General features: G+C 43.2%; 3 protein-coding genes across 8 annotated transcripts in view; 2 read left to right on the forward strand and 1 right to left on the reverse strand.

The window, feature by feature from the left end:
• The window catches only part of LOC135168479 (3',5'-cyclic-AMP phosphodiesterase), a 78,811-nt gene extending 72,930 nt beyond the window's left edge, over nt 1-5,881 (reverse strand). Inside the window, exon 1 of the mRNA XM_064132702.1 lies at nt 5,681-5,881. The gene's annotated coding sequence lies outside the window, so the exon portion shown is untranslated. The remainder of the gene's footprint in view (nt 1-5,680) is intronic.
• LOC135168478 (uncharacterized) lies at nt 1,376-5,463 on the forward strand. The gene is made up of 3 exons (XM_064132694.1): nt 1,376-1,561; nt 1,922-3,096; nt 3,365-5,463. Exons 2-3 carry the CDS (start codon nt 1,947-1,949, stop codon nt 5,335-5,337), a joined length of 3,123 nt encoding a protein of 1,040 aa, XP_063988764.1. The 5' UTR covers nt 1,376-1,561; nt 1,922-1,946; the 3' UTR covers nt 5,338-5,463.
• A 989-nt stretch (nt 5,882-6,870) lies between the features above and the next one.
• Nucleotides 6,871-12,661, forward strand: LOC135168481 (autophagy-related protein 9A). 6 transcript variants are annotated; one of them, XM_064132713.1, is made up of 9 exons: nt 6,871-7,084; nt 7,183-7,395; nt 7,731-7,975; nt 8,610-8,926; nt 9,085-9,551; nt 9,645-9,829; nt 10,035-10,723; nt 10,792-11,392; nt 11,461-12,661. In XM_064132713.1, exons 3-9 carry the CDS (start codon nt 7,922-7,924, stop codon nt 11,611-11,613), a joined length of 2,466 nt encoding a protein of 821 aa, XP_063988783.1. In that variant the 5' UTR covers nt 6,871-7,084; nt 7,183-7,395; nt 7,731-7,921; the 3' UTR covers nt 11,614-12,661. The 6 variants fall into 6 exon arrangements, with proteins under 6 accessions (XP_063988783.1, XP_063988784.1, XP_063988787.1 ...); XM_064132714.1 differs by lacking the exon at nt 7,183-7,395 and adding an exon at nt 8,110-8,314; XM_064132717.1 differs by lacking the exon at nt 7,731-7,975.
• Nucleotides 12,662-12,682: the final 21 nt, after the last annotated feature.

The raw sequence follows: 12,682 nt of genomic DNA on the forward strand, positions 1-12,682 counted from the left end.
CAAAAAATGTAAAGAACATAATAATAAAATTATTATATGCCCCAGTGATTCGCTCCTCGCATTCGCGCTGTAATTCTATATAAATCCAACGAGAGGTTTTTTTTTTTATTTGAAGAACTATAAAAGCGAAATGAGGATGTGTATAGAGCTTCGTATAGGCTTTCATGCGGCTCAATTTCCATTTTCCCCGAGTTCATACCGTAACTAAATGAAAAATCAAATAATCGTAATTTTATGTGAGCCAGGATAATGAAAATTTACGACGTTGAAGTAAGGAATTAATTGTTCAATTACCGGTCTCGAGGAATCCAACGCAGAGCTTTCGAGATTTTCCTTAAAATTCAATGAGATCAACTCGATGAGGCGACGATAAATCGCGACGAAATTGACGCACACCGGAGGTTTCACCGTTTGACGAGCAACAACTTGTTGATCCAACAACCGCGCGACATGCACTGAATGTCCTCACAACACTGCCGGTAATTTTCCAAGTCTATTGTCATTGCTTAAAGTGAGAAGAATACCTCCAAAATACCGTGTTAACGCATGATTGAGCGAAGGGACGAGGGAACCAAGGGAAAAAGGGTAGAATCGATACCGTATTATATGACTCTCGACGATTTAATTGGAACTAGGAAAATATCGAAGTACAATGAGACAACAGACTGTACACGTGCGTACGGCGCGAAGGACGACGAAAGACTGAGGGTGCGAGCCACCGGAGACGAGACAAAACGTATAATAGTCTGGGGTGAGATTTATTATCAAGCGACAAATTACCAACAATTTAATTTATTGTTCAAACTGTAGTGTAACATTCAAATACTTAATGTGCAAAAAATAATTTTCCAAATCAGTTTCGAAATTTGATGAATTATTTTTGACACATTCATTATTGACTCCTTGACGAAATTTTGAAAAATAGCTCATTAGCAATTTTCCCATTATTTGCTGTTTTGACATATCCTTTTCCTGGACTGTAACAAAATATTCGAAACTATTGGGGGTTTCAAATACTGCGCGTTCATTGGCCAAAAACCGACTGACAAAAAATCATCATCTTTTGCCCTTCCAACGGTTGTTACCGATGAAAAATTACTGACAGTTTTATTCGCATCCAGTGAGAATCACAGATAGAATGAGAAGATGATCCAGGTCATGAAATCTCGTCATGTAACCGCCACGTGACAGTCCCTTTGTATTTCTCATTGCTCATTGGAGATTAGATTGTAGACTTCTCAGATACATCTGCTCATGTGCATTAAAATGCTTATGAAACCCAGATCGACCCCCACCACTACATATCCCCACTCTCACCGAGGGCGCCAATCGCGGCTTCTCATTTTAAACTGATCGAATTTCGACAGGTAAAGCCTCCCCGCTCTTGCTATAATGGCTGTTAAAGCGTTTGTTCTCGTTCTACCCGAGTAATTGCCCTGTTTTTTCCGTCAAAATACTCACAAATATTCTCTAATTAATTGTGTGACTGCCCCCGCTCAGGTAATGTGATCGTTCCCCAGAAAATCATCAAATATCAGAGGATAGAGAACTCGAGAGCAAGGTGAGCTGACTTTGACTGGAGATAACCTCAAAAAATTACCGAAACAAAGTTTTCAAGTTGTCAGACGAAATAGACGTGTTTAAAAATTCTGTATCACAATTGAGCTTTTTTTCAAAGAAATTTTGAAAATTGTGATGGAATTCTGTTCAGTAATGGTTCATTCAAAAATTAATTAACATTCCTTAATCAATTTTCTCACCCCTCTGAAGGTAATGGATCAATTCTTATCCACAATTGGAAAATTATGCAATAAACTTGACAAGAAAAATCCCCAGAAATCATTTGAAACCGTAAATAATCTAGAGACTCCCATTTTCTCATTAATTTAAATCACCGAACCAACCAATTAATTTTTCACAGACATTCCTCACTCACCAAAAAAAAAATGAGTGACCTGATAGACCTCTCCAGTCCAGAAGACAAGAGGCTGCGTCCAGCGCTCCCCTCGCCCTTGATCCCGTCACCAGCCACCGACACTCCTCAGCCCTCCTCAGGCCTGAATATCTCTGACTCCCGGAGAAGCCTGGACAATAACCCCTTCGACATGGTCCTCCGAAAGACCTCAGAATATGTCAGCAAGTCGTCAGATCCCTTCGAAATAGTCTTCGAGAAGGCAACGTCAAAGCGTCTCTCAGATCCTCTCAAGCTGAACAAGACCCTGGACGAGTCCCAGCTGAATATCACCCACATGGTGGCCAATGACCCGAGTGATCACGTGCCTTCGATCCTCGTGGAGCCCGCGAGCCCCGGGAACCTCTCGATCCTCAATGTATCAGCCATGAACGACAGCTTTCGGACATTCTCAGATCGCTTCAGCCTCTCTGGTACCCCAGGTGCCCTGGAAAAGTCGATCCTCGACAATTCAGCTATGAACGACACCCTGTCGATATCCGATGGGAGCTCGGACGACTGTTTCCTCAAATCCTTCATCGCCCATAGGGTCTCCATGTGCATCAAGAAGGGAACTCTCGAGGCAGAACTGGATGACACCAGGAGTAAGGGCCATAAACTGAGAAGATCCTTCTCTCAAGGGGACAAGCTCAGCCCCAGGAAGATTAGGAAGAGGTCGACGTCAATCATCGGCGGCCGAAAGGATTCCGATTACTCAATGACGTCTATTCTCTTTGAGGATCCACTCAACCTGGCCTTCGTGGCTACTGGCAAGGACAACTACTCCAGCGTCAGCGATTACTCGGAGCTATCCAGCATCACCAGGATAAACTCGGGAGCTTCTGGTGGGAGTTTCTACTCCGGAAAGTCCAGCAATGACAGCGCTAATAGAGGATTTATTGAGAGTAGTGGCGTCAGCGGGTCGAGGGGGTCTGAGGAGGGCTTTGGAGAACTTATCTCCCGATTCAAGAGCTGGAAAATGAAGTCGTCTGTTGGCGAGGACGGTGCGGGGATCCGGGGGGCCAGCGTTGGGGAGGACGACGTCTTTCTTGAGGATCAGGGTGACAAGAAGCTGGGTATCTTTTCACAGGCGAATATACTCGCCAGGACTTTTGGAGAACTCGCTGAAACGTCGACGAGAGGATGTGAGTTTTTTTTTTATTCGAGGGTAGGGGAGGGGGGTGAATGAGCGAGTCTCACAGGGAGTTTTGATGATGAAAAGATTATGCAAGTGTGGTTTTTGGAATTAAAAATACAAAAATACAGAGTCCAGGTGATAACAATTCATGATAACGAAGTGAATGTCTTTAAACATCAAAAAAATATTTTAAAAGAGACCTGCAATGAATCAATTAAAAAAATGCGACGAACCAGTAATTTTCCAAGCAATAACACCCGACAATCTGATTTCAGCGAGCAGTAGTGGAGACCTGCTGAGCACTCGTCTCCCCAGCGACTTCCAACTATCCCCCGAGACCTCCACGAGCTGTCCCACCCTGACTGAACGTTCCACTACGCACGTAAGATCCCATTCCCCACCAGAAACTTCATCCCGAAATTCTTCGAACTCTTCCAAAACGTCCCCTGAGAAGAAGAGAGAAGCAGCAGCAAATCTGCTTCGTGATCTCCAGACAGTGGTTGAAACTGAGCAAAATCCTGAGGTAAGGAAGCTTCTAAAGGACCTGGAGGCAGCCTTGGGGGTGGAGTCGCATGAACATTCCAATTCGACACAACAGAAGGCAAAATCTCCACTAAAAATTCCCAAACAAGAGTCTCCGAGGAAAAAAACCATCAAACCTTCAATTAAAAATAAAAGAATGACTGAGGAATCTCCAGAAACCTCCCAACATATGCCTCCGAGAGATAAGACTGCGAAATATTCAAATAAAGAAAAAACAATGGCCGAAGAGTCCCCAGAAGGTCCCAAGCAAGAAACTCCAAGTAAAAAGACTGCCAAATCTTCAAATAAAAATAAAAAAATGGTTAAAGACCAATCAGAAGATCTTCAGAACGCCCCGGAAGAAAAATCTCACCCCTCAGTCTCAAAAATCAACGAAAAATCCCAGGAAGTTGGAGACACCTTCCAAGAACCTTCCCAGGTCGCCGAAAAATCTGAATCATCAAGAGAGGCAATAACTGTGGAGGATTCAGAAGAAAGCGATAAATCCTCATCGATGAATCAGGAATCAGAGGCAAGTACAGAGGACAATACAGAGTCTGGGCTGGATCCCCAGCTGGAAAGCGCCAACAACTTGAACGTGAATTTCATAGGCAAGTCCTCCTCGAAGGAGGTCCCAGAATTTGCCACTCAACAATCCTTCACAACCCAAAAGCTGATCCTGGACATTCAGCTGGCGCTGGGCAAGCTCCTAGAGGACTGCAAGGACGAGCCGGCACTGGTCCTGGAGAACCTGAACAAAGTATTAACCCCAAAGCTCGAAAGGCGTCCAATATCTCCGAGAAAATCGAATCTTCCCAGTCGTGGCTTAAAGTCTCTGGATCACCATTCCCCGGAGTCGCAAAATCTCTCCCAGAAGGCATCGTGGAAGGGCCTGCCCTCGAGGCCTCGTTCCTCGATGTCTCACGCTGGTGATAACTCCTGGGGCTCAGTTTCCAAAGGACTGATCAGCCCCAGAAAATACAGAAGAAACACTAGTGATCCAGGACTTGTCGATGTAACCGTGGAGAAGACAGTGGAGGTGAACGTGAAGATAAAATCAACCCTTCCAGTGGGTGACAAAGCAAAGCTGAAGAAGAAAAACGACCCTGTGGGGACGAAGAAGGGCCCCATGAAGGCCCTGGTGCCCCTAGGGAACATGCAGAGACCTGGGGCACGTGGAGCACCTGGTACGCCACCAAAGAGGCATAAAGCCTCCTCGCCCATGAAAATTGCAACCAGCACTCCCGATCCTAGTCCCATTGTCCTTGGGAAGAAGGGGAAAGTGAAACCAGTGGCTTCGTCAACTCCAGACGTTGCCAGTAAGGATAGGAGCAGCAGGAGCCACATTCCACAGAGTCCCAGGAAGAATATCAACTGGAATATTTCTCCGGTCACGCCAAATTCCAAGGGCAGTGCCAGTGGAGTGTTTGCAGAAACTGATGTCGTTCAGACTCCGAAGAAAGTAGAGAAGGGCTTGAAGAGCAGTTCCCCGGTCATTGCGGGGCTGACCAAGGTCAAGGAGAGGATCATCCGTGGAAGGAGGTCTGAGCCTGTCCGCGGATCTCCCAAGACTGAGGAGAAGGGAGGGGATAATTGTGGGAGTCCTCTAAAAGAGAACAATGTGATAAAGACCAAGCCATTGAACCTGACGCCGAAGTTTCGTCGTCGAAGTGGCAGTCTCGGAAGCATCGAGAAGGAAAATAAATTTTTGAATCACAAAGTTTGAGAGGAAGTAATCAAATATGTCAGCGTTCACTAACACCCGAATTCACATGAATTATTATGATTTTTACGGTTTTTTACTGAAGTTTTGTATAAGTCAATAAATTATCTATAAATTTTTTAATCAAAATCATTCTTAAGATTATGGGCTGTTATTGATGCTGTTAATTACTGATCTTAATTTTGTTGGCAGTTAAAAAGGTGCAGTTCTTCCTGCTAGAGCGTCACCAGGAGGACATGACTTATTAACTATTATTTTTCATTAATAGAACCTAATAAATCACTCCAAAGTTATTTATCAAAGTTATATCGATCCCAATCGTAAATCCAAACAAAATGTGACCTACCTTATCTATCGAGAACCCCTCCTGACGTCTCCCGCCACCCGGATGACACCGAATGTCCCCCAGCATGTGGTGACTGCACCTCCAGTAGTTTCCACTCCGACCACACAGCGACATGACCGTCGGCTTTTGGGTCTCCGAGGAACCGTCACGGCGACAGCAAAAACACCTGAAGCTGGCGGCCATTGTTCTGACGTCACGATCGAACTGAGGGGACTGTGCCCAACACACTTACCCCCACTCCACCCAATCGCCCCCAAAATTCTTGTCCCACCCCAGGGGCACAATCTCTCGCCTATATATAGTCCTTCGCGCTAAACAATTTATCCAAAGTATTGTTTAATTACAATCATCATTATTTTACAACGATAAATATTTTAGGCCAACGAAATCCGGTGAAATGGTATCGGAGTTGCCAGTCACAGTTATTGTGACTTGTTCCCCCGAATACTCATAACATTACGGTTTTTGAGGCATTAATATTCATTATTATCAACTAATTAATGAATATTAATCAAATAATACGTTGGGTGAATGCTTTGGCGTGCACGAGACGCTGAGTGACCGCGTAATGGCGTCGCACGCAATGGCCGCTGGGTTATGGCCTGTTTCGATGGAACGACCGTTCAGTGGCGCCCAAAGGTCGACCGTCGCGCTGCAGTGCGGTCGGAGTGGGAACTACTGGAGGTGTCGTCATTTCAGACATTACGACTCCAATGTACCTCCTCGGCGGGGGGTTGTAAACGGAAAAACTAATTAATGTACATGAATCTACGTCGTTAGTACATCTTTATCCATGTATTGATTTTATTTGTAGTCTTAGCGATAATTAGTAATAAGTATTTTAGTTTTTCCCTTGATGTTGGCCGGAAAAAAATAAAAAATGGACTTTTTTAATGAAACTAGAACCAGTTTTATAGGAAATCGTTTGTAGATCGCGAATATAAAGGTTTTCTCGTCTGTACATACCCCAATCATCGAATACAATCGAATAAAAATTTTGATTACTCTCCATTCAAATCTATTAATGAGCAGGCGAATTTTCAGGTAGCGCACCTGGCCAGATCATTAATTATCCTCGAGGCTACAAACGAAATCAATATATGTACAATGATGTACAAACGATGTACAATCATTTACATTAGGTAGTTTTTTCAGTTGGAATCATCAGCAGGCTCAGAACATCGGGGTAACATTGCGAGAGAGAAAAAAAAAGTGTAAAATGGCGAGACGCACGCAACGACTCACCTCTTAATTTTTTTTTTCTAATTAGATAAATGACAAAATTTCTAGTGATTAAAATCATTGGCAGTAGACAATATGTGAGTGCAACTGTTGAGTTAATGCGCCAGACGATATAATAAGAGCCTGTCACGTGTGGGAAGTGCGATAAAACTGGCGAACAAGGTGAGACATTGCTGACACCAATGGCGCTTTGTTTATGGAGATCAGCTGGTATTGCCAAACATTACAAGTTACCTTTATTTTCTGTCTTCATTGAATAGGAGAATGTGATATCGTTGGACCGAGTACAATTGATGTCGTCAGACGACTCTTCCTCTCGTCTCGATGAGAGAGAGCATCGGACGGACAATTTTTTTTTTCATTTTCTCGGTCATTGTTGACTCGATGACAAAGACACTTTTTTCACAGTCTCTTTCTTCGGTTTGCTAACGATAGGAACGTGACGGAGACCCAAAAAAAGTATCTGAGTCAAGGTGAATGATGAAAATAGTATTTCCTCGGGCGCAAAGGGAAAAATGTCACGAGGAATTTTTTTTAATGGCGATGGGCTGTTTTACAGCTTTTTCAAATTAATTAGACAGTCAGAAAAATTCGAAGTTATTCAGAATGGCTTTGTTGAATGTCTGAATAATTTCTGAATTTCTAAATAAGATTGATTAACCGACGTAAAATAAATTACAGTTTTTTCTGACAACAGCTGCAATTCTTCTAGAAAGAATTATAATATCTTCATCAAGCTACAGATTTCATGAACAATCACTCTCCCTCAGCATAGAAATGTTCATTCCTTTATTTTATTTACTTTCAGCATCACTCACTACTCTAGTATCTCAGGATATTCAGCCACTAGCAAAATAAGAAAATAAACCAAAACCGTTGTCATCACCTCGTCTTCTCCACAAATGACCTGCATTTTACGTGTGTTGGAGTGCAAGTGTTAAAACGTAGATTGGTAATCAAGGTTGAAAGTGAAAATGATTGTCGAAATAAAATGAAAGAATGAAACGTGACACTGTCATTACCTGCGTGGAGCCAAACCGCAGAACCAGAACGGTAAGGCTCCATCTCTTCTCAATTCATTATGTCCATTCACTCATTTCACTGCTACATTTTTATTATTTTTTTAATTAGCAATCATCTTTAATTTTATACCCTGCTTGTACTCACCTACGTCCGTTTCATTCCAGCATTGAACACCTCCTTAATCTGTCGAACACATTTTTTTGTTGAACGTTCGTCGTATGATTCTTGTTTTCTTTCCTCTGGGGATGATACCTGGATTGCCGATTTTATTTATCGCCAAATGGAGACCTATTGTTGATTTGAATGAAGATTTATGAGAAGTTGAATTAATTTTCAATGGCTTGTTTTTGTTCGCATGAGTACAAAAAGGTTGTAAGAAATTTAAGGAGTTGGGTGAAACGAATTGTCTTGAGATGTCGATATCTTGGAAGCTATTGATGCGACTTATACGAATTAAGTTTCATTTTCAAGCGCGATAAAATACCTTGGAAGTGGGGAAAGATTGGGAAATTTCACTCTGCCGTTTGGGAGTTACCCAGGATGAAAGACAGTTTCTCTCACCCTTCTCGGGCGAAATTCCAATCAGACATCAGGTGTTCTTGATGTACTTTCGCAAAACCGAGGAAAAGCACGTAATTTCTCACACATTCCCTGACATTTCTAGATGACGACGGTATTGGATGGTAGTTACCAGCAGCTCGATCCTTTCTCGGAGGCGGAAGGCGGTGGAGACGATGAAGAGCGTGAAGAAACACCCCACGAATCTGGTGTCATGATCCACGTGGTCCCTGAGGGTGGAAAGGCCCGATGGAATCACATCGAGGATCTCGACTCATTCTTCACGCGAATGTACCATTATCATCAAAAGCATGGTTTCTGCTGCATGATGCTGCAGGAGGTCCTCGAGCTTGGACAGTTTATTTTCGTGGTCACATTCTCGACCTTCCTTTTCCACTGCATAGATTATTCGGTTTTATTCAAGTGAGTGGTGGTAAATAAAACGATTATTTTTGGAAAAAATTGATTTTTCAAATTAATTTATAAATTTCTCTCCAAAAAAAATTTAATATTGATTTTAAGGCCTCAGGGAATCTCTGAGTCTTTAAAATTTAACAATTAACTAATGCATTTCCTTGCAGGGATAAATTAGTAGACAATAATTCGCACAAAACGTCAATATGGGATGCAATTCTCACCCAAGAGGAGATCCTGGCATCGATGGGCCTCGTCACCTGGATGTGCATCCTAGTCGCTGCGGTTTTCTGGATCTTGCGTGTTGTCAAAGTTCTCTATCACTTAACTCAATTCTGGGACATAAAAATGTTCTTCAACATTGCCCTGAAAATTGACGACAGCGATCTAGACAATCTCACCTGGCACGAAATACAAAAACGCGTGAGGGAGGTACAGAAGGAGCAGGAGATGTGCATTCACAAGAGGGAGCTGACAGAATTGGATATTTATCACCGAATACTGAGATTCAAAAATTACATGGTTGCTATGATTAATAAATCACTATTGCCAGTTAGACTGAAAATACCTCTGATTGGCGAAGTTATTTTTATGACGAGAGTTTTGAAATATAATATGGAGTTGCTGTTGTTCTGTAAGTAGTGGATTTTTAAAAATAATACCTACACGTTAATTTAATTTAATTTTAAACACAAACTCACTTAACAATTGATTCTGATCATTTCAGGGGGACCATGGTCACCTTTTGAGAACAATTGGCACCTGAAAGAGGACTACAAGAAGCTGAATAAACGTCAAGAGCTGGCAAGAGCCCTCTCCAAGCACATTCTCTGGGTGGGGATAGCCAATCTCGTTCTCTGTCCTGTGATCGTTCTCTGGCAAATATTATATTCGTTCTTCAATTATGGTGAGGTGAGTAAAACCCTGAGGAGTCATTACGAGTCATTGTTTTTGGAGAAAAAAACCCTCGCCCAATTCTCCCCCGACTCTCCGATGACCCCGTGACCCCCGACGTGACCTCATCGCGATCTATTTACCGTAGCTCCCCATCAAAATCAAATAAGCTTTACATTCAATTCCCCCGATCCGCGTCTCACTCCCCTCACCCTGATTACAGTTAATTAAAAGGGAGCCGGGTACCCTGGGCACCCGCATGTGGTCTCTCTACGGTCGTCTCTACCTGCGTCACTTCAACGAGCTGGACCACGAGCTGAACGCCCGCCTGAACCGGGCCTACAGGCCGGCCTCAAAGTACATGAGTATATTCACTTCTCCGGTGATGACAGTCATCGCCAAAAACGTGGCCTTCGTAGCAGGGAGTATCCTGGCTGTTCTGCTAATCCTCACGGTCTACGACGAAGATGTGCTGACAGTGGAGCATGTTCTGACGATGATGACGTGCCTGGGAGCCCTGGTGGCAACGGCCAGAGCTTTCATTCCCGACGAGAATCTCGTCTGGTGTCCGGAGACCCTCCTCACAGCCGTCCTGGCCCACACGCATTATCGCCCCGATAGCTGGAAAGGTCATGCCCATACCCAATCGACGAGATCACAAGTAGCTCAGCTGTTCCAGTACAGGGCTGTCCATCTCGTCGAGGAGCTCCTCTCGCCCCTGTTCACGCCATTTATACTGTGCTTCCACATGCGCCAGCGCGCCCTGGACATCGTCGACTTCTACCGGAATTTCACCATTGAGGTCACGGGAGTGGGCGATGTCTGCAGTTTTGCTCAAATGGATGTTAAGAAACATGGAAATCCCATGTGGCAGACACTGCCTGTTACTCCAGGGGATGATAAGACCGATGGGTATGTCAAATTTTACGCAAAATAGTTCTATAATTTTTAATTTTCTGTTATCCTTCAATCACCCCCAGGTACGACGATAATTACGGGGGAATCCCACCGCCAGTGTCAAACCAGTACACCCAGGCTGAGGATGGGAAAACCGAACTCTCCCTTATCCATTTCACGCTGACAAATCCAGAGTGGAAGCCCCCAAGTCACGCGGAAAATTTTGTTACTGCCCTGAGGGAGAGGGCCAAGAAGGAGGTCACTGTACTCCCCAGTGAGGTAATCAACCCCTTGATGAGCAGTTTGAACAGTCTGTCGAGTTTGGGCCCTGGGTACAACGACATCGTTGCCAACATCATCAGGGGCTCTGTTGTGAATAATCTGAGCATGCAGGGACCCAGTCAGGTGTTTGGGCAACCTACCACCTCTGGCTACGAGAGGGAGGGCGGCGGGGGGAGGGATGAGGAGGTGGTGAGGAGAGGTGTGAGCAAAGCCGAGGGGCCCATGCACTGTGAGAGGGGATTGTTGTACGAATTGCAACAGGGAATTTCTAATCAGTCTCTGGGGGCCTCGGTGTTCGGATCCGGACAGGAATTAGCGGCTGATCTCTCGGTTCCTGTGGAACTCACTGCGGCGGACATGTCGCTATCTACTTTGTACCTGCATGAACTGCATCACAGACAAGTGAGTGTTTTGTTATTTCAGTAGTTTTCAGTAGATTATAACAAAATAAGTGTTTCATTCTAAATCAGGTGAGAAGGCGAGGCTACCACGAAATGGCAACAAGAAGTATATGGCAGCGTAGTCCCGTGCAAGAATTAGCAACTCTCCCCGAAGTGCGCCAGGAGCGTGCACCTCTCCTGCGACACCAGGATTCATCGATAAGAATCCCCAGGAACTCCTAGCACACGACAACTTTTGTCTAGCTATCGATTTAGCTAAAGTTTGTGCAATTGTCATGACCATACATCACGTAAATAATAAAATATTTTCATTATTTTAGTTACAAGAAAATTTAAGAGGGACAAAGTTCAGTCGTCCTCACGACAATCACGATGGATTAACATTTTTTACATGTACGTGATGCATCGACCCAAGCGAGCCTACATATTTTAACTTCATGCTGAGTTTGTAAAGTTTAAGGCGCTGGAATGTCCCTCTGCATTGGAAAATTTTTCCCTTTTATCCTGTCACACAGACACAAAGTAATTTTAATGGTTCTCAACAACGCAGTGCAATTCATTTTATTGGCATTCTTTTTCTCAATATATTAATCAAAATTGAAAAGTCTCGCGTGACAGCTTTTCAAGGTTTTTTTTATTCCCTTGTCGCATCCAGTTAATCACATAAAAATGAGGTTTAGCCCCGAAGTGATGATTCAGTGAGCCCTAGCAAGATATAATTACCTAGTTAAACAATTAAACATGGGAATAACTGTTAAAAGGAAGAGAATGAGCAATCACATGCAATATTAGATATCTGATTCATCGAGTGAAGAAAATCAACAGCCCCATTGTTCTAGTCATGCCTTCCTGAATAGTTCGCTTTAAGGATGAAGGTTGATTAATTTATTTTCAATAGCAGCTGCCTGAAAGTAATGTTTGTAATAGAGGGATTGATCAAAGCGCATTGGAACTGTAAATATTCATTGAATGGATTTAAGAAAGATTTATACGTGAATCGAATTTATTTAGAGTTATAATTGACATTTCTAGATAATCAAATGTCGAATATAGGGATGAAAAATGACAGCTGGTTGTTTATTGTTTTTTAGTTCAATTTCTTATACTCAACTTATCGACTGATTGTCTGCTGATCTTAATTTTCGAGTCTCCCTTTCATTTTAATTTCTCACGCTCTCTTCTTCGGATGATACAAGTTGATAGGAATTATTGTAAGGTGAAATGTACTTGATTAAGACAAATACATAATTTTCATAATAATTATTAAAAATTGCGAGGTGATCCTTCATTT

This window comes from Diachasmimorpha longicaudata, chromosome 13 (genome assembly GCF_034640455.1).
Source record: "Diachasmimorpha longicaudata isolate KC_UGA_2023 chromosome 13, iyDiaLong2, whole genome shotgun sequence".
NCBI classification, from domain to species: Eukaryota; Metazoa; Arthropoda; class Insecta; order Hymenoptera; family Braconidae; genus Diachasmimorpha; species Diachasmimorpha longicaudata.

Coding starts and splice junctions, on each gene's coding strand:
- LOC135168478 (XM_064132694.1), top strand. CDS start 1,947: ATGAGTGACCTGATAGACCTCTCCAGTCCAGAAGACAAGAGGCTGCGT. Junction 3,097..3,364: donor TGAAACGTCGACGAGAGGAT/GTGAGTTTTTTT, acceptor ATCTGATTTCAG/CGAGCAGTAGTGGAGACCTG.
- LOC135168481 (XM_064132713.1), top strand. CDS start 7,922: ATGAAACGTGACACTGTCATTACCTGCGTGGAGCCAAACCGCAGAACC. Junction 9,552..9,644: donor TATGGAGTTGCTGTTGTTCT/GTAAGTAGTGGA, acceptor TGATCATTTCAG/GGGGACCATGGTCACCTTTT. Junction 9,830..10,034: donor CGTTCTTCAATTATGGTGAG/GTGAGTAAAACC, acceptor CCCTGATTACAG/TTAATTAAAAGGGAGCCGGG.